Source organism: Nerophis lumbriciformis, linkage group LG16 (assembly GCF_033978685.3).
Source record: "Nerophis lumbriciformis linkage group LG16, RoL_Nlum_v2.1, whole genome shotgun sequence".
Classification (NCBI taxonomy): Eukaryota; Metazoa; Chordata; class Actinopteri; order Syngnathiformes; family Syngnathidae; genus Nerophis; species Nerophis lumbriciformis.
Window position 1 is genome coordinate 39,490,554 of NC_084563.2, and position 22,111 is coordinate 39,512,664.

A 22,111-nucleotide genomic window follows, 5' to 3' on the forward strand; every position below is an offset into this window, starting at 1 on the left:
ACTCTCTCCGCGTCCTTCTTCCATTTCAAAGCTGATGTTCTTTGAGAGTAACATAAGCCTCTTTTACACAGCATGTTCAAGGCGGGAATATTGAGCCATTATTAAACCTGCCTGCTTTTGTCCGAAAGACCAAAAAAAGGGGCAGAATGTTAAGCCGACACTGGAAGTATTCAAAGCACTGAAGCAGCCACACAAGGACGTGGTCATTTTTACGGCATTCTTACGGAATCTAGAATGTGGCAAATTGTGGTGAAAGCCGCGTGGGGTTGTGCTGTGTAGACCGAGACCGAGACTGAGAGACTAAGGGACAAAGGACGAAACTGGCTGAGATAAAAAGGGAAAGAGCCTGCATGCCTTTCTTTTGTCCTGCTCCTGTTTCTCGTCCTCCTTAGTGTACAAACCCCGTTTCCATATGAGTTGGGAAATTGTGTTAGATGTAAATATAAACGGAATACAATAATTTGCAAATCATTTTCAACCCATTTTCAGTTGAATATGCTACAAAGACAACATATTTGATGTTCAAACTGAGCCCGTGACCTTTGATCCTTCAGGCTGTACTGCATCAACAATCGACATCAGTGTGTAAAGGATATCACCACATGGGCTCAGGAACACTTCAGAAACCCACTGTCAGTAACTACAGTAGGTCGCTACTTCTGTAAGTGCAAGTTAAAACTCTCCTATGCAAGGCGAAAACCGTTTATTAACAACACCCAGAAACGCCGTCGGCTTCGCTGGGCCTGAGCTCATCTAAGATGGACTGATACAAAGTGGAAAAGGGTTCTGTGGTCTGACGAGTCCACATTTCAAATTGTTTTTGGAAACTGTGGACGTCGTGTCCTCCGGACCAAAGAGGAAAAGAACCATCCGGATTGTTATAGGCGCAAAGTTGAAAAGCCAGCATCTGTGATGGTATGGGGGTGTATTAGTGCCCAAGACATGGGTAACTTACACATCTGTGAAGGCGCCATTAATGCTGAAAGGTACCTACAGGTTTTGGAGCAACATATGTTGCCATCCAAGCAACGTTACCATAGACGTCCCTGCTTATTTCAGCAAGACAATGCCAAGCCACGTGTTACATCAACGTGGCTTCATAGTAAAAGAGTGCGGGTACTAGACTGGCCTGCCTGTAGTCCAGACCTGTCTCCCATTGAAAATGTGTGGCGCATTATGAAGCCTAAAATACCACAACGGAGACCCCCGGACTGTTGAACAACTTAAGCTGTACATCAAGCAAGAATGGGAAAGAATTCCACCTGAGAAACTTAAAAATGTGTCTCCTCAGTTCCCAAACGTTTACTGAGTGTTGTTAAAAGGAAAGGCCATGTAACACCGTGGTGAACATGCCCTTTCCCAACTACTTTGGCACATGTTGCAGCCATGAAATTCTAAGTTAATGATTATTTGCAAAAAAAAAAAAAGTTTATGAGTTTGAACATCAAATACCTTGTCTTTGTAGTACATTCAATTGAATATGGGTTGAAAAGGATTTGCAAATCATTGTATTCCGTTTATATTTACATCTGACACAATTTCCCAACTCTTATGGAAACAGGGTTTGTACGTATCATCACAGCAAGCACACACTATTAGTTACACACATGTTCCGATCAGGGTTTTACCCTGCCAATTCCAAAACCGATCATCCATCAGTGAGATCGGCCAATAACGATCACATATTTACTTGAATACTTTTTACATTTATTTAAAGTAAGTGCTATTGACATTGTAACAACATTAACATAGTATTTTATTACATGCAATAAAATCAATAGTAAACAAAAACAAAAGCAAAAAGTACTATCTACTACTTTTTTTAAATCCCTTGGTTTCTGCCCTCAAAGTCCTCCTGTGTTCAGGGAATTGTTCCGAAATTTTGTAAACAACACACACAAAAAAACAAAAAACAGATTTTGTGAAAATGTCACTATTAATCTTATAGCTTAAGTATGGACAATTTACTGATAATTATAGTCTGCAAATCATGTGTTGTTGTTGAGTGTCGGTGCTGTCTAGAGCTCGGCAGAGTAACCGTGTGATACTATTCCATATCAGTAGGTGGCAGCCGGTAGCTAATTGCTTTGTAGATGTCGGAAACAGCGGGAGGCAGGGTGCAGGTAAAAATATGTCTAATGCTTAAACCAAAAATAAACAAAAGGTGAGTGCCCCTAAGAAAAGGCATTGAAGCTTAGGGAAGGCTATGCAGAACAAAAATAAAACTGAACTGGCTACAAAGTAAACAAAAACAGAATGCTGGACGACAGCAAAGACTTACTGTGGAGCAAAGATGGCAATGTACAACCGAACATGACATGACAATCAACAATGTCCCCACAAAGAAGGATAAAAACAACTGAAATATTCTTGATTGCTAAAACAAAGTAGATGCGGGAAATATCGCTCAAAGGAAGACATGAAACTGCTAAAGGAAAATACCAAAAAAAGAGAAAAAGCCACCAAAATAGGAGCGCAAGACAAGAACTAAAACACTACACACAGGAAAACATAAAAAAACTCAAAATAAGTCAGGGCGTGATTTTGACTGGTGGTGACAGTACATCTACTTTGAGACAAGAGCTATAGTGATGCATGCTTGGTTATGGTTTAAAGTCATATCCAACAATTGCGACAACGACTTTTTACTGTCAACTGTGTTTCGTATTTTAATGATTTCTGCTAGAGACGTCCGATAATATCGGCCTGCCGATATCATCGGCCGATAAATGCGTTAAGATGTAATATCGGAAATCATCGGTATCGTTTTTTTTATTATCGGTATAATTTTTTTGAATTTTTATTAAATCAACATAAAAAACGCAAGATACACTTACAATTAGTGCACCAACCCAAAAAACCTCCCTCCCCCATTTACACTCATTCACACTCATTCACACAAAAGGGTTGTTTCTTTCTGTTATTAATATTCTGGTTCCTACATTATATGTCAATATATATCAATACAGTCTGCAAGGGATACAGTCCGTAAGCACACATGATTGTGCGTGCTGCTGGTCCACTAATAGTACTAACCTTTAACAGTTAATTTGACTAATTTTCATTAATTACTAGTTTCTATGTAACTGTTTTTATATTGTTTTACTTTCTTTTTTATTCAAGAAAATGTTTTTAATTTATTTATCTTATTTTATTTTTTTAAAAGTACCTTGTCTTCACCATACCTGGTTGTCCAAATAAGGCATAATAATGTGTTAATTCCACGACTGTATATATCGGTTGATATCGGTATCGGTTGATATCAGTATCGGTAATTAAAGAGATGGACAATATCGGATATCGGCAAAAAGCCATTATCGGACATCCCTTAAGCGTTCTGTGGTCTGACGAGTCCACATTTCAAATATTTTTTGGAAATATTCGACATCGTGTCATCCGGACCAAAGGGGAAGCGAACCATCCAGACTATTATCGACGCAAAGTTTAAAAGCCAGCATCTGTGATGGTATGGGGGTGCATTAGTGCCCAAAGCATGGGTAACTTACACATCTGTGAAGGCACCATTAATGCTGAAAGGTACATACAGGTTTTGGAACAACATATGCTGCCATCTAAGCGCCGTCTTTTTCATGGACGCCCCTGCTTATTTCAGCAAGACAATGCCAAGCCACATTCAGCACGTGTTACAACAGCGTGGCTTCGTAAAAAAAAGAGTGCAGGTACTTTCCTGGGCCGCCTGCAGTCCAGACCTGTCTCCCATCGAAAATGTGTGGCGCATTATAAAGCGTAAAATACGACAGCGGAGACCCCCGGACTGTTGAACGACTGAAGCTCTACATAAAACAAGAATGGGAAAGAATTCCACTTTGATAGCTTCAACAATTAGTTTCCTCAGTTCCCAATCGTTTATTGAGTGTTGTTAAAAGAAAAGGCCATGTAACACAGTGGTGGACATGCCCTTTCCCAACTACTTTGGCACGTGTTGCAGCCATGAAATTCTAAGTCAATTATTATTTGCCAAAAAAAAATAAAGTGTACGAGTTTGAACATCAGATATCTTGTCTTTGTAGTGCATTCAATTGAATAAGGGTTGAAAAGGATTTGCAAATCATTGTATTCCGTTTGTATTTACATCTAACACAATTTCCCAACTCATATGGAAACGGGGTTTGTATGAGTAACACAAATGCATTGCAAGCTAGTGGTGAGTGCTTTAAGTGGCCTAGCAGTCAGTCAGAGCTTCTGAAATGCTGCGTTGAGACAGGGCACCTCTGTTCACTGCAAGCTGCTTTCGGATTTTGCTTTTCATCCATCTTCCGCTTGTATTCATCGTGTATCTCCTTATGATTCTTGAAGAGGTGGGAGATCTAATTGCTTGTATTAAAGGAAGACGTCTTGGTTCCTCCTCGCATAACTAACTTTTTGCAGTTTTTGCAAATTGCCAGTTTTTTATCCGGCAGCCACACTTTAAAATAATCCCCAACCATAGACATGGTGTCGTTAGTCAGTCACCGAGCTCGCTTGTTAGCCACGGCTACAGCACCGGCAACAACACTCTTGTTGTTGTTATGCTACGCTCGCGGCGGTTTGATGAGGTCATCAAGCGTCCCCAGTAAACCTCTCATGCTGCAGTCGTCAACTCCTGTGTTGTGTGTGGGAGAGGGCAGAGGGGAGAGGGGAAAGGGGAGGGGCTGCTGACTGGGAGACGCAACTGCTCTGTACTGCTCCCTACGTCCGTGTTTTACCGGATATGTACAGCGGCGTATTAAAAAGTAATTAATTTTACTTTTTGAAACCGATACCGATAATTTCCGACATTACATTTTAAAGCATTTATTGGCCGATATTATCGGACATCTCGAATTATTAACATAATTAGCTTGAAAACATCTGAAATGTATTACCTAAATTAGTTTTCACGTAAAAATTCCTGATTTTTTTAGGTGTGGTGGTTATTTTGTTGCCGTAGCGGTGCACCATGATCATTTACATGTATGCAAACCCATTATAACGTGTTTATGAACAAGAGTTAACAAGATTAATCTATTTGTGGCGGCCTGCGACAAATAAATGACTTTCTGAGAAACACTGCTGTCAGCATAATTAGAATTTTAGTAATGTGACTATGACATTTCAAACAATATCTGATCAATTCTTCCCCTTTCTTTCACCAGACATGTTACATCTGTGAGGACCACGGCCGAGAGAGCAAGGCGGCATGTGGCGCATGCATGGCCTGTAACAGACAGGGCTGCAGACAGGCATTCCATGTCACCTGGTAAGTGTGATTGTGTGGCTGCGAGGCAAACGCCTCGCACTGTTTTACCTCGCGTAATTTCAGAGCTTCACAGTCTTTTTAAAACTCCGTTACATATATATCCCAAGAATACTTGCATACATTGGTCAGTTAAATGTGAAAATATAGTTGTTGTACCAAAATAACAGCTGTAAAAAACGAACAACCTTTGTTGTTGCTTACTACACAACTACTTTAGTGTGTTGGGCAGTTGTGTATCAGGCAACGTTTTTTTAAAGACAAGTCTTTTTAAAGAATTATTATTAGATATTATAATAATAGAATATATTTTTGCTGAGGTCAAAAGTGGATTCAACTTATTAGTTTTTTGTTTTTTTTTAAAGCTATTTTTATGCTGTTATTCTCCCGTTATTTCAAAGCTGACAAATGATGACGACTTCAATTGAACAAAACATTGGAAGGAAGATCTAAATGTGCAATGATGAGACTTAAGGTTTTTATTCCGTAAAGACAAGATTTATTTTTAGTTATTGTGTGTTCGTGGGGGGAGGGGTGCACGTCTATGATTGCATTTATTGTCTCTTCTCCTGTCTGAGCAATTGTGTGGAAATGTTTCAGTGCTCAGATGGCAGGTCTGCTGTGTGAGGAGGAAGGCCCGGAAGCTGACAATGTCAAATATTGTGGCTACTGCAAGCACCACTATAACAAAATGGTAAGAGGCACAGTCATTGGAAACCTATAGATAATATTACTACTATTAGCACCCAAATGTTCATAGTGCTCAAAGGTACTCAATGGGGGTCATTGATAGCACAATAGTGACTAAAAGTGACTGAAGAGTCGTGAAGCGGCATGTTATGACTTAGACCAGTTTGCAGTGAATACGGTGTTGGTATGAAAAAATAATGTATGTCCATACCAGTGGTGTCCCGATCTGATAATGATATTGGTGCAATATCAGTAAAAACATATGTATGGGATGATTATGATAAGGATGGGAAAATGTATGGGCGCATGCATCAGGTGGTTGTCTCCCAACTTGAAGGTTGTGGGTTCAATCCTCAGTCCCCCTGTGGCCATTTCAACGTATCCTTGAGCGAGATACTGAACCCCCAGTCGCTCCTGATGCTGCATCTTCAGTAGATAAATGTGGTAATAGGGTCAAAGCGCTTTGAGTACCTTGAAGGGAGAAAAGCACTATTTAGTAAAATCCATTTACCATGTGGTACAAGCAGTCCTGCAGCGTGTTTGCTTGTGCAAAGCTGGACATATAAATGTCCTCCAATAAGCACACAAAGTTGGAATTTTCTCGTATTTTAGTAAAGGCATTTACAGAAGGCAAACATGTAATGGGCGACAGGCTACTACTAGGAGCTAGCAGCTACACAACAGCTAAGCACACATTAGCACATACGTAAGAAGTGTCCTTCCTTAATTGAACAAAATTGTAGTCTAAAACAGCACATATGCATATATAAACAAGTATTAAATAATTATAGTTAAATATTACTTACACATAAAAAGTCTGAGGCGAAAGCGTATTAGAAAGTATCCAGTAACAAACGTGTCTGAGTCATTCAATTTACTGCGTCACGGGCTTAACTTAATGAGTTATTGTGCCCACTAGTGTGTGAATGTGTATGTGAATCTAATGTATGATGTGAAGTGCTTTGGGTATTGTTTCAGGTAGCACTATATATAAAACCCAAAACCAGTGAAGTTAGCACGTTGTGTAAATCGTAAATAAAAACAGAATACAATGATTTGCAAATGCTTTTCAACTTATATTCAATTGAATAGACTGCAAAGACAAGTTAGTTAATGTTCGAACTGAGAAACTGTTTTTTTTTTTTTACAAATAATCATTGACTTAGAATTCAATGGCAGCAACACATTGCAAAAAAGTTGGCACAAGGGCATTTTTACCACTGTGTTACATGGCCTTTCCTTTTAACAACACTCAGGAAACGTTTGGGAACTGAGGAGACCAATTTTTGAAGCTTTTCAGGTGGAATTCTTTCCCATTCTTGCTTGATGTACAGCTTAATTTGTTCAACAGTCCGGGGTCTCCGTTGTCGTATTTTAGGCTTCATAATGCACCATACATTTTCAATGGTAGACAGGTCTGGACTACAGGCAGACCAGTTTAGTACCCACACTCTTTTACTATGAAGCCACGCTGTTGTAACATGTGCAGAATGTGGCTTGGCATTGTCTTGCTAAAATAAGCAGGGGCGTCCATGAAAAGGACGTTGCTTGGATGGCAACATATGTTGCTCCAAAACCTGTATGTACTTTTCAGCATTAATGGTGCCTTCACAGATGTGTAAGTTACTCATGTATTGGGCACTAATACACCCCCATACTATCACAGATGCTGGCTTCTGAATTTTGCGCCAATAACAGTCCGGATGGTTCTTTTCTTCTTTGGTCCGGAGGACACAACCTACACAGTTTCCAAAAACAATTTGAAATGTGGACTCGTCAGACCACAGGACACTTTTCCACTTTGCATCAGTCCATCTTAGATGAACTCGGGTCCAGCGGCGGCGTTTCTGGGTGTTGTTGATCAATTGCTTTCGCTTTGCATAGTAGAGTTCTAACTTGCACTTACAGATGTAGCGACGAACTGTAGTTACTGACAGGGGTTTTCTGAAGTGTCCCTGAGCCCATGTGGTTAAAGTTAAAGTTAAAGTACCAATGATTGTCACACACACACACTAGGTGTGGCGAGATTATTCTCTGCATTTGACCCATCACCCTTGATCACCCCCTGGGAGGTGAGGGGAGCAGTGGGCAGCAGCGGTGGCTGCGCCCGGGAATCATTTTTGGTGATTTAACCCCCAATTCCAACCCTTGATGCTGAGTGCCAAGCAGGGAGGTAATGGGTCCCATTTTTATAGTCTTTGGTATGACTCGGCCGGGATTTGAACTCACAACCTACCGATCTCAGGGCGGACACTCTAACCACTAGGCCACTGAGTAGGTGATATCCTTTACACACTGATGTCGCTTTTTGAGGAAGTACCGCCTGAGAGATTGAAGGTCACGGGCATTCAATGTTGGTTTTCAGCCTTGCTGCTTATGTGGAGTGATTTCTCCAGATTCTCTGAACCTTTTGATGATATTACGGACCGTAGATGGTGAAATCCCTAAATTATTTGCAATAGCTGGTTGAGAAATGTTGTTCTTAAACTGTTCGACAATTTTCTCACGCATTTGTTCACAAAGTGGTGACCCTCTTCCCTTCCTCGTGTGTGAATGACTGAGCATTTCACGGAAGCTGCTTTTATACCCAATCATGGCACCCACCTGTTCCCAATTAGCCTGTTCACCTGTGGGATGTTTCAAATAAGTCTGATGAGCATTCCTCAAATTTTTTTGCCACTTGTGCCAGCTTTTTTGAAACATGTTGCAGGCATCAAATTCCAAATGAGCTAATATTTGCAAAAAATAACAAAGTTTACCAGTTTGAACGTTAAGTATTTTGTCTTTGCAGTCTCTTCAATGTAATATAGGTTGAAAAGGATTTGCAAATCAATGTGTTCTGTTTTTATTTACGATTTACAGGCCATTTATTAAATGTCACCAAAACAATTACCACGCCTCATTTTTTTTAAATTTTTTTATTTCTTTTTTTTTTTTACCACGCCTCTTCAACTAAATGTAAGACAGCATACTGTAAGTCCATTCCAGACGGTTAGTTATAAATAGGTTTGTGCTTTTCGTACCTACCATTGTTCTCTGTTTGACTAATTGACTTTGTCTAACATTCCACATGACAACATAATAAAAGCATGTATGATTAGTGCTGATATTGTGTTGGATCAATATCATTATCAGCCGATACTCAAGGCTCCAATATTGTATTGGAAGTGAAAAAGTTCTGTACACCCCTTGTCCATACTTTAATATTCATGTTGAAGTACTGCAGTGGATAAGTAATAATCAGTTTCTGTGTGACAATAAAGCTACTAAAAATGGACATATTTTTTCAGGTATGAACTTACAAAATGAACAGGGGATCAACACTTATTCCCCCACTGTGTGTGCGTGTATTATATAATTTCTTATTACAGTATCTTTTTTTTTTACATTTACAGCAAAAGAAACTGCGCTCGAGTGAAAATACAGGTAGTGCTTTCAGTCATTCCAGGGGGCGCTCTACTTCTCCATCGCAAGACAAACACCACCACCACCACCGGCAGAGGAAGGCAAGCACATATGTCAATTATTGTTTTTATGAATATTTTTATAAATCATAAAAAAACTATATTGTACATGCTATTTTGTGTTTGCTTGCTTGGACCGCTCAGTTGAAGTGAAGCTAATATACATCGTTTCTGTTCAGAGTCATAAGGACAAGATGCGTCAGAAGGAGCGGCACAAGAAGACTTCGGACAACTTGGTCCCTGCGGTAATGCAGAGCAGTATAGACATGGTATGACATGCTGCAATACATACATGGTGCTTTAGTCACCATGTTTGTTGAAAAAACACACAATTGTTCTCAGCACCTTTCACTTTGAGAGACATACTGTATTAACCCTTGTTTAAAGGGGAACATTATCACAATTTCAGAATTGTTAAAACCCTTAAAAATCAGTTCCCAGTGGCTTATTATATTTTTCGAAGTTTTTTTCAAAATGTTACCCATCACACAATATCCCTAAAAAAAGCTTCAAAGTGCCTGATTTTAACCATCGTTATAAACACCCGTCCATTTTCCTGTGACGTCACATAGTGAAGCCAACACAAACAAACATGGCGGAAAGAACAGCAAGCTATAGCGACATTAGCTCGGATTCAGACTCTGATTTCAGCGGCTTAAGCGATTCAACAGATTACGCATGTATCGAAACGGATGGTTGTAGTGTGGAGGCAGGTAGCGAAAACGAAATTGAAGAAGAAACTGAAGCTATTGAGCCATATCGGTTTGAACCGTATGCAAGCGAAACCGACGAAAACGACACGACAGCCAGCGACATGGGAGAAAGCGAGGACGAATTCGGCGATCGCCTTCTAACCAACGATTGGTATGTGTTTGTTTGGCATTAAAGGAAACTAACACCTATGAACTAGGTTTACAGCATATGAAATACATTTGGCAACAACATGCACTTTGAGAGTGCAGACAGCCCAATTTTCATCAATTAATATATTCTGTAGACATACCCTCATGTCAGCAGGCCAGGGTCGATATTCTTCTCTTGATCATCTTCGGGACGGTGTGAGCCAAGACATCCAGGGGGGTTTAGCTCGCTCGTCTGCGGTAACAAACTGCCGCCATTGCTTGCCGTGCTACCGAGGTCCTTTGTCCCTGAATTGCTCACACACTCCGGCAGATTCGATGGGGGTCTGGCGGCAGATTTCTTTGACTTTATCGTTGGAAATGCATCTGCTTTGAGTGTCGCAGGATATCCACACATTCTTGCCATCTCTGTCGTAGCATAGCTTTCGTCGGTAAAGTGTGCGGAACAAACGTCCAATTTCTTGCCACTTTCGCATCTCTGGGCCACTGGTGCAACTTGAATCCGTCCCTGTTCGTGTTGTTACACCCTCCGACAACACACCGACGAGGCATGATGTCTCCAAGGTACGGAAAACAGTCGAAAAAACGGAAAATAACAGAGCTGATTTGGCTCAGTGTTTGAGAAAATGGCGGATTGCTTCCCAATGCGACGTCACGTTGTGACGTCATCGCTCCGAGAGCGAATATTAGAAAGGCGTTTAATTTGCCAAAATTCACCCATTTAGAGTTCGGAAATCGGTTAAAAAAATATATGGTCTTTTTTCTGCAACATCAAGGTATATATTGACGCTTACATAGGTCTGGTGATAATGTTCCCCTTTAATGTTCATATTGTTGTTACTCAGCCAGCGTTTGTGGGTCTAAAATACTGAACAGATGTTTATTGAGATAAGGTAAACATCTGTTCAGTATTTTAACATAACAGTGTTTGATTGTGAGGCATTAAAAGCCACAAAATGCAACGGGTCCATCAGACCCACAAACGCTGGCTGAGTAACAACAATATGAACGTTGCAAGGAAAATTTCTCTGCCAGTTTCTGCATCCCACAGGGATTCTTCTTTTGTGTTTCTGCACCTGTTGTTCCCACACAAGGTTGCAACATTGTTTGTCAACACGGTCTGCTCTCATTTTCTCGCACATCTGACCCTCTGATGTTCTGTGTACCTACACTCTGTCCTTCTCCTGTATAGGCCTGATGTATGTGTGTGTGTGTGTGTGTGGGTGGGTGGGTGTGTGTGGTACACAGAACATCAATTTCCACACTTCCAGTGGACCCGGACATCATATATGTAATATAAATGTGTAGGGGGGGGGGGGGGGGGGGTGTATGGTGTGTGGTCATTAAATATGTATTCATATATATGTACTTCACAGAAAATGAGCCAAAGTCAGTGAGTCTCAGTTTGAAAAATTAATTAATTGTATCATTTTTATTTTAATAAAAAATGAAAACGGGACCCACAGACCCGAACACCACACAAGGGAGATCAGTGTTTCCCACCAGGGCTGTGACTATTCTGATAATTAAATGTTTTGGATTCTCTCAACGGATTAGTTGACTCATCGGATTATGAAGTGTCCCCCTATTCAGTGGTTTTAATTGACCTCAAATGTTATGTCAACCAAGGACAGTCAAAATAGCAGGAATAAAACTTGAAACACATTCAGTGTGAAGACCTCTACCAGGCCCTGTATCCCGATTGTAAAAAATCCAGAATTCAAATGGGGATCTGGACTACTCCCAAAATCGAATCACTTGTTCTTTATCCCATGTCTGACATTTCCTGAAAGTTTCAGCAAAATCCGTTTGTAACTGTTCGAGTTATGTTGCTAACTAACTAACAGACAGAGATCACATATATTATAACGTAACAAACCATAATGCTATTTACTGTAGCTTCCTCAAAAAGAAGACCATTTTGTGATGATGATGCTGATGTGTTTAGAAAGCTTCACCGGTATTGAGTCATGGTTTTGCTAGCAAACTCCAGCAATCAGACTAAATAAGTGGTGGCAAATAGAGGAAAACAGGAAGTAGAAACAACAATAATAGCGCTGGAAAGGAAATTTAATAATAACTGTCATGTGAGAGGTTTGGTGGCTGCAGGATTAGGTCTCTGCTTTTTGCAGATGATGTGGTCCTGATGGCTTCATCTGGCCAGGATCTTCAGCTCTCACTGGGTCGGTTCGCAGCCGAGTGTGAAGCGACTGGGATGAGAATCAGCACCTCCAAGTCCGAGTCCATGGTTCTCGCCCGGAAAAGGGTGGAGTGCCATCTCCGGGTTGCGGAGGAGATCTTGCCCCGGGGGGAGGAGTTCAAGTACCTCGGAGTCTTGTTCACAAGTGAGGGAAGAGTGGATCGTGAGATCGACAGGCGGATCGTTGCGGCGTCTTCAGTAATGCGGACGCTGTATCGATCTGTTGTGGTGAAGAAGGAGCTGAGCCGGAAGGCAAAGCTCTCAATTTACCGGTCGATCTACGTTCCCATCCTCACCTATGGTCATGAGCTTTAGGTTATGACCGAAAAGATCACGGGTACAAGCGGCCGAAATGAGTTTCCTCCGCTCTCCCTTAGAGATAGGGTGAGAAGCTCTGTCATCCGGGGGGAGCTCAAAGTAAAGCCGCTGCTCCTCCACATCGAGAGGAGCCAGATGAGGTGGTTCGGGCATCTGGTCAGGATGCCACCCGAACGCCTCCCTAGGGAGGTGTTTAGGGCACGTCCGACCGGTAGGAGGCAACGGGGAAGACCCAGGACACGTTGGGAAGACTATGTCTCCCGGCTGGCCTGGGAACGCCTCGGGATCCCCCGGGAGGAGCTGGACGAAGTGGCTGGAGAGAGGGAAGTCTGGGCTTCCCTGCTTAGGCTGCTGCGACCTTGGATAAGCGGAAGAAGATGGATGGATGTCATGTGAGATAATGGCAACATCATTCTCTAGTTTGCATTATTGGCCATGATGTATATGCATGTTTTTTTTAAAGGCAAAAACAATTGTCACGAAGTGTTGGTGACGAACCCCAAGATGCAGAGACGGCAGGCTTGGTGCAGGAAAACATAATTTAATGTCCAAAAATTAAGAAAAAACACAAACCAGGAACAGGAACCAGCAAACAGCAAACGAGGAACAAAAAGACAGCAAGCTGCAAACAGCTCCAGGATACAGGATACAGCTTACAGATAGTAGCTTACAGCTACAACGACAACGACAATACTCCAGCACTGACTGGAGGGCAAAGCAGGTCTAAATAGCAGCTGGCTGATTGACACCAGGTGTGGCCAGGTGCCAATCAGCCGCAGCTGAGGGGAAACAGCGCTCAGGGAGACAAGCAGGAAACTGAACCAAAATAAGAGCGCTGACAGGAAATAAAAACAAACAAGAGGAAAAACCAAAACATAACTAAACTGTCAGTGACAAACCTGACAAAAATGTTATTATTCATTTGTATTAATGTGTCTTTTGGCACAATTAGTTTTTTGAAAAAAAAAAAATTTATTTCTACAATGTACCACTGGCCCATTAAAAACAAGTCGTGGTCTGCAAACGCCCCCCGGGCTGCACTTTCACGGACACTGCAGGTTTACATACAGTATTTCACTGGGAAAGTGTTACCAAATGACAGAAGAGTGTCTCATTACTTGTTTTGCATGTCAGGATCTCCGCTCCTGCTGCGAATACTTGGTCTCTCATGTCTGCTTGTTTTGGGTTACTACTGTTTAATGAAGACAGACACGCTAAATGGATTGTGTTCCTTATTCTGCTCACTATCCATCTATCCATTTTCTACCTCTTGTCCCCCTCGGGGTCACGGTCGTAGCTGGAGCCTATCCCAGCTGTATTCGGGCGGAAGGCAGGGTACGCCCTAGACAAGTCGCCACCTCATCGCAGGGCCAACACAGATAGACATCATTCATTAAAGAGACGCATTTCTCTGTGCATAAGTTTAGTAGACCAGCTTTGCATGTGCTATCAAGTTTGCATGTGTTTAAGTATACACAAATCGTTCATGCCCTACACTGCAAAAAGTCAGTGTTCTAAAAACAAGAAAACAAAATACAAAAATTGGGGGTATTTTATTTGAACTAAGCAAAATTATCTGCCAATAGAACAATAAAATTTGGCTTGAAAGACTTTCCAAAACAAGTAAAATTAGCTAACTTCAATGAACCCAAAAATACCTTAAAATAAGTATATTCTCACTAATAACAAGTGCACTTTTCTTGGTAGAAAAAAAAGAAACCTTTTTGCTCAATATGTTGAAAAATATTCTTAAATTAAGTTAATGCTGGTGCCATTATCTTGACATAATGATATGCGCTCGACATCGTGATTTTTTTTTCATGCTTGAAGTAAGAAATGATTACTTTAAAAAAGTAGTTTTATACTTGTTAGTGTTGATGACACAGCTTTGCAACAGTTAATATTCTAGTTTCAAGCATGTTTTACTCAATATAGGTCATAAAATCTCAGCTACAAGCTGTATCTTACTGAGATCATTTAGGACCAAAACACTTAATACAAGTAATACACTAACATAAAATCTGCTTAGTGAGAATAATTATCTTATCAGACAGAAAATAAGCAAATATCACCCTTATTTGAGATATTTAATCTTACTTCGATTTCAGTTTTTGCAGTGTGTTGGCAACATTGATTCTCCTCTTATTTTCTGGCAGACCAGGGGCTTCATGTACCGTATTTTTCGGAGTATAAGTCGCTCCGGAGTATAAGTCGCGCCGGCCGAAAATGCATAATAAAGAAGGAAAAAAAACATATATAAGTCGCACTGGAGTATAAGTTGCATTTTTTGGGGAAATTTATTTGGATAAAACCCAACACCAAGAATAGACTTTTGAAAGGCAATTTGAAATAAATAAAGAATAGTGAACAACAGGCTGAATAAGTGTACGTTATATGACGCATAAATAACCAACTGAGAACGTGCCTGGTATGTTAACGTAACATATTATGATAAGAGTCATTCAAATAACTATAAAATATAGAACATGCTTTACGTTTACCAAACAATCTGTCACTCCTAATCGCTAAATCCGATTCAATCTTATACGTCTAGTCTCTTACGTGAATGAGCTAAATAATATTATTTTATATTTTACGGTAATGTGTTAATAATTTCACACATAAGTCGCTCCTGAGTATAAGTCGCACCCCCGGCCAAACAAAGCTGCGACTTATAGTCCGAAAAATACGGTATTAAGAGTGCATATGCAAAAAACTTGGCGTACACACTTTTTCACGGCAAAGAACTGAACGTGGAAAGGTGCGGTGCCTCACGCCAACTTCAAGGCCGTCGTAGGGACTTTTCTGCATGCTTTGGACATTTTGCCGACAATCATAGGTGATGCTGGGTAACTTTTTAAATAAAGAAATGTCAAACATGTACTCCTAAGAAAAATTGATGTGCACATCAGAGACATATGAATAATTAAAACTAGAGCTGTCCGATAATGGCTTTTTTGCCGATATCCGATATTCCGATATTGTCCAACTCCATCCATCCATCCATTTTCTACCGCTTATTCCCTTTGGGGTCGCGGGGGGCGCTGGAGCCTATCTCAGCTACAATCGGGCGGAAGGCGGGGTACACCCTGGACAAGTCGCCACCTCATCGCAGGGCCAACACAGATAGACAGACAACATTCGCACTCACATTCACACACTAGGGCCAATTTAGTGTTGCCAATCAACTTATCCCCAGGTGCATGTCTTAATTACAAATTCCGATATCAACCGATACCGATATATACAGTCGTGCAATTAACACATTATTTTGCCTAATTTTGTTGTGATGCCCCGCTGGATGCATTAAACAATGCAACAAGGTTTTCCAAAATAAATCAACTCAAGTTATGGAAAAAAATGCCAACATGGCACTGCCATATTCATTATTGAAATCACAAAGTGCATTATTTTTTTTAACATGCCTCAAAACAGCAGCTTGGAATTTGGGACATGCTCTCCCTGAGAGAACATGAGGAGGTTGAGGTGGGCGGGGTTGAGGTTGGGGGGGGCGGCGGGGTTAGCGGGGGGTGTATATTGTAGCGTCCCGGAAGAGTTAGTGCTGCAAGGGGTTCTGGGTATTTGTTCTGTTGTGTTTATGTTGTGTTATAGTGCGGATGTTCTCCAGAAATGTGTTTGTCATTCTTGTTTGGTGTGGTTTCACAGTGTGGCGCATATTTGTAACAATGTTAACGTTGTTTATACGGCCACCCTCAGTGTGACCTGTATGGCTGTTGACCAAGTAAATGGTAAATGGGTCGTACTTGTATCGCGCTTTTCTACCTCTTTAAGGAACTCAAAGCACTTTGACACTATTTTCCACATTCACCCAGTCACACACACACATTCACACATTCACACACTGATGGCCTTGCATTCACTTGTGTGTGTGAAAAGCCGTAGATATTATGTAATTGGGCCGGCACGCAAATGCCGTGCCTTTAAGGCACGCCCCCAATATTGTTGTCTGGGTGGAAATTGGGAGAAATTCGGGAGAATGGTTGCCTCGGGAGATTTTGGGGAGGGGCACTGAAAATCGGAGTCTTCCGGGAAAATCAGGAGGATTGGCAAGTATGACTGGGAGTCGCAACTGCTCTGTACTTCTCCCTACGTCCGTGTACCACTCCGTACAGCGGCGTTTTAAAAAGTCATAAATGTTACTTTTTGAAACCGATACCTATAATTTCCGATATTTCATTTTAAAGCATTTATCGGCCGATAATATCGGACATCGCTAATTAAAACACCCCAGTGTGTGCAATTGCACAAATGGATATAAAAGCGTAGGCAAAGTGCAAAAAAACACATTCAATTATCAGCATGTTAGCTAAGTGTATCAAATTCCCGTACTAGGCGGCTGAACAGGCCGGAATTAAAGTGCAGTTTTAAGCAACAGCTGGTCTTCCTAATGTAATCACAGCTATGGACTGCACACACATTGCTATAAAAGCGCCATCATATGATAATTATATGTATGTCAACAGGAAACATTTTCATTGGATCAATGTACAGATGATATGTGATGCACAAATGGAATTAAGCAACATTTTTGAGATGAGGCCGTGTTCAACATCTGATTCTTACATTTTACGTAACAGCATGGTTGAGAACAGACCACAGGATGGCACTGTGTGCGATTTGTGACTTTTTGATGAATACACTTATTTATGTAATTGTTATAGATGTTCGATAATGGCTTTTTTGCCGATATTCCGATATTGTCCAACTCTTAATTACAGATTCCGATATCAACCGATACCGATATATACAGTCGTGGAATTAACACATTATTATGCCTAATTTTGTTGTGATGCCCTGCTGGATGCATTAAACAATTTTTAATGTGGACCCCGACTTAAACAAGTTGAAAAACGTATTCGTGTGTTACCATTTAGTGGTCAATTGTACGGAATACGCACTGTACTGTGCAATCTACTAATACAAGTTTCAATCAATCAATCTAAAACAAGGTTTTCCAAAATAAGAGAACAACTTCAACTCCAGTTATGGAAAAAAGTGCCAACATGGCACTGCCATATTTATTATTGAAGTCACAAAGTGCATTATTTTTTTTAACATGCCTCAAAGCAGCATCTTGGAATTTGGGACATGCTCTCCCTGAGATCATCCTGATACCCACTACAACTATGGGAAATACTATACTTTGACTTACACAAAGTGCATTATTTTTTATTTTTTTTAAACATGCCTCAAAACAACAGCTACAAAAACAATGAAGGCATACAGATTCAGTCCAGAGTATACTAGAGCATACTTGCCAACCTTGACACCTCCAAATTCGGGAGATGGGAGGGGGGGAGTGGGTGTATATTGTAGCGTCCCGGAAGAATTAGTGCTGCAAGGGGTTCTGGGTATTTGTTCTGTTGTGTTTATGTTGTGTTACGGTGCAGATGTTCTCCCGAAATGTGTTTGTCATTCTTGTTTGGTGTGGGTTCACAGTGTGGCGCATATTTGTAACAGTGTTAAAGTTGTTTATACGGCCACCCTCAGTGTGACCTGTATGACTGTTGATCAAGTATGCCTTGCATTCCCTTATGTGTGTGTCAAAGCCGCATATATTATGTGATTGGGCCGGCACGCTGTTTGTATGGAGGAAAAGCGGACGTGACGACAGGTTGTAGAGGACGCTAAAGGCAGTGCCTTTAAGGCACGCCCCCAATAATGTTGTTCGGGTGGAAATCGGGAGAATGGTTGCCCCGGGAGATTTTCGGGAGGGGCACTGAAATTCGGGAGTCTCCCGGTAAAATCGGGAGGTTGAAGCCGATACCAATAATTTCCCATATTACATTTTAAAGCATTTATCGTATCGGACATCTCTAGTAATTGTCTGAATATTCGTCCTCGTCATGCACATTGAGCAAATGTACCCCCCAAATTGTATCTCCCATCCTGACAGCATCATTATGAGTCAGTGGTTAAAGTTAGTGACTTGCTGGGTTTTTTTGGTAAACCGTTTCGAAAAATCTGTCAAATAAGCCCCTGATTGTCTAGTGCAGGGGTCCCACAAACTACGGCCTGTGTCCAAAATCTGGCCCACGGGAAGTCCCAAGTTAAAAAAACAAAACACTTTAAAAAAATATATATATATTATTATTATTTTTTTTTAAATCTGTCCTTTCTAATCCATTTTCTACCGCTTGTTACTCTCGTTGTCTCCTAGCCGGTCAGGCATATCGTATTCTCTAAAAAGGCTTTTTCCCATCGATAACGTGACATCATCGCTCTCGGAATATATATATATATATATATATATATATATATATATATATATATACAGCCCGGCCCCCGGACAAATTTTTTTTAACCCAATGCGGCCCCCGACTAAAAAAGTTTGGGGACTCCTGGTCTAGTTTCTGTGTACAAAGTATAGACATGTTAAAAACCTGTATGTAAAGTGTGAAATACGAAACCACACCTTTTCCTTGGTGCATGCACTGATGCACTAAATTGCAACAACAGATGAATAGTGTACATTTTTACACCGCGGCATGAAGCCCCTCCTCGCCAATGTCGGTGAAAGTCTTCTTTTTTGCCGTCTTGCTCATTATCTTTGTGTTCTCTGACTGTGCGATCGAGAAACATCAGGCACTTGGCTAATTTAAATATGATTTGCGTATTAAGATTGGGGCATGGACAAGGAGTGGCCACTCCAACATGTGCACTCAATTCCACGTACAAAAGAAATGTGCTTATATTATTACGTTTGCACACTTATGTACATCTGAATTTGTTTGTGCGTACAACGTTTTCTAGATTTGAACATAACATTTTTTTGTAGGAAATCCACGCAAGTCTTTTAATACATGAGGCCCCAGGTGTGTTTGCCACCTCTTCTTTTTAATATTTATTTATTTATTCATTTGATAGGGAACTAATAATACAGGTACTGACAAAAGATACACTTTTTTTGTTCCCCGCCCCCTACCCCAAATTTAAAAAAAATAAATATATATATATATATAATAATAATAAAAGTAAATTAATAACACCCCCGTCCTACATTTCAGTCACTGTGGGTAGCAATGTACTGCCTTCCTCTTCACCACAAGCAGATAGAGAATCGCACGAACTGACTAAAAGGAAAAAAAAGTAACAACAAAAACAAAAATCACAAACATACAGAGTAGTGTCACTGAGGTCACATGAGGTCCCTAAGCCATTGGGAGGCCTTGGGGGCAAACTGTGATTTTCACTCCAATAAAATCCTTCTACGAGCTATTAATGACACAAAGGCGATACTATCTCTAAAAGTCTGCTTGATTTTTTGATAGTTCGGTGGAATTCCAAATATAGCCAATTCTGCACAAGGCGTCATCTTAAAATTTTGTGCATCTGCAAGATGTTTAAAAATATTAATCCAGTAGGCTTTCAGACAGGGACAGGACCAGAGCATGTGTGTCATGTTGGCAGGAGTCGATTGACATCGATTACATGTATCTGCAATAATGGCATACATTTTGGAAAGTCTAGCGTTAGTAAAATATATGCAATGGACAACCTTAAACTGTATTAGATTAAGCTTTGAAGCTTTGAACAAGATGTGCTATCATTTATTTGTATCACTGCAGATTTCCAGTCATTGTCATTAGAGATGTCCGATAATATCGGACTGCCGATATTATCGGCTGATAAATGCTTTAAAATGTAATATCGGAAATTATCGGTATCGGTTTCAAAAAGTAAAATGTATGACTTTTTAAAACGCCACTGTACGGAGTGGTACACGGACGTAGGGAGAAGTACAGAGCAGTTGCGTCTCCCAATCATACTTGCCAACCCTCCCGATTTTCCCGCGAGACTCCAGAATTTCAGTGCCCCTCCCGAAAATCTCCCGGGGCAACCATTCTCCCGAATTTCTCCCAATTTCCACCCAGACAACAATATTCGGGGCGTGCCTTAAAGTGGAGGCAAAGCATACTTGGTCAACAGCCATACAGGTCACACTGAGGGTGGCCGTATAAACAACTTTAACACTGTTACAAATATGCGCCACACTGTGAAACCACACCAAACAAGAATGACAAACACATTTCGGGAAAACATCTGCACCGTAACACAACATAAACACAACAGAACAAATACCCAGAAACCCTTGCAGCACTAACTTTTCCGGGACGCTACAATATACCCCCCCCCCCCCCCCCCCCCCCCCCCGCTACCCTCTAAAACACCCCAACCCCGCCCACCTCAACCTCCTCATTCTCTCTCGGGGAGAGCATGTCCTAAATTCCAAGCTGCTGTTTTGAGGCATGTTAAAAAAAAAAAGCACTTTGTGACTTCAATAATAAATATGGCAGTGCCATGTTGGCATTTTTTTCCATAACTTGAGTTGATTTGTTTTGGAAAACTTTGTTACATTGTTTAATGCATCCAGCGGGGCATCACAACAAAATTAGGCTTAAAAATGTGTTAATTCCACGACTGTATATATCGGTATCGGTTGATATCGGAATCGGTAATTAAGTGTTGGACAATATCGGATATCGGCAAAAAAGCCATTATCGGACATCATCCAAAACTTACCGAATACCGCCACCCAACAGGTTGCGCCAAATCTATTTGTGGCGGCCCGCTACAGATAAATACATGGGAATCACTGGAAATGATGAAGAAAGATCATATGGAAAATAGGAAACGTGCTCTTAAAACTTGCTTAACTACACGGCAAGGATCTAATATAATTTTTTTTTGGCAATAACTTCCATTTAAAGTTAAGTTAAAGTTAAAGTACCAATGATTGTCACACACACACTAGGTGTGGCGAGATTATTCTCTGCATTTGACCCATCACCTTTGATCACCCCCTGGGAGGTGAGGGGAGCAGTGGGCAGCAGCGGTGGCCGCGCCCGGGAATCATTTTGGTGATTTAACCCCCAATTCCAACCCTTGATGCTGAGTGCCAAGCAGGGAGGTAATGGGTCCCATTTTCTTATAGTCTTTGGTATGACTCGGCCGGGGTTTGAACTCACAACCTACCGATCTCAGGGCGGACACTCTAACCACTAGGCCACTGAGTAGGTGGCATTTCACTGTTGTTGGTATTGCAGCCTATTGGTGAGAGGTCTTACTAACTGTGTGTTTGTGTGTATGTGTGCTTGGTTAGCTCTCTTCTAGTCATCACAGCCCCAAAGACAGTGAGGGAAAGTCCAAGAAGCTCAGCTCACACAGTCACAGTCATCGCAGTAAGAAAACCGGAAGCAGCGGCAAGAGCTGCTCCTCCTCTTCCTGCTCATCCAGTCCATTTAATCCAGGTACCAGCGCAACAATTAAAGGGGCAAACGTCAGATGTGTTTTTTGGCTTTGTGTTTCTCATGAAGGGGGA

At 41.1% G+C, this 22,111-nt stretch overlaps 1 protein-coding gene across 3 annotated transcripts in view; it reads left to right on the plus strand.

Annotated features, from left to right (window-relative positions):
• The window catches only part of LOC133617265 (protein AF-17-like), a 116,913-nt gene that overhangs the window by 36,314 nt on the left and 58,488 nt on the right, over positions 1 to 22,111 (plus strand). For all 3 annotated transcript variants that reach the window (XR_012050908.1, XM_061977152.2, XM_061977153.2), the window contains exons 5-9: positions 5,136 to 5,239; positions 5,837 to 5,930; positions 9,322 to 9,432; positions 9,570 to 9,659; positions 21,893 to 22,040. Coding sequence is in view for 2 of the 3 variants with exons in the window: in XM_061977152.2 (XP_061833136.1) it covers positions 5,136 to 5,239; positions 5,837 to 5,930; positions 9,322 to 9,432; positions 9,570 to 9,659; positions 21,893 to 22,040 (547 nt within the window). In the remaining variant the exon portion in view is untranslated. The remainder of the gene's footprint in view (positions 1 to 5,135; positions 5,240 to 5,836; positions 5,931 to 9,321; positions 9,433 to 9,569; positions 9,660 to 21,892; positions 22,041 to 22,111) is intronic.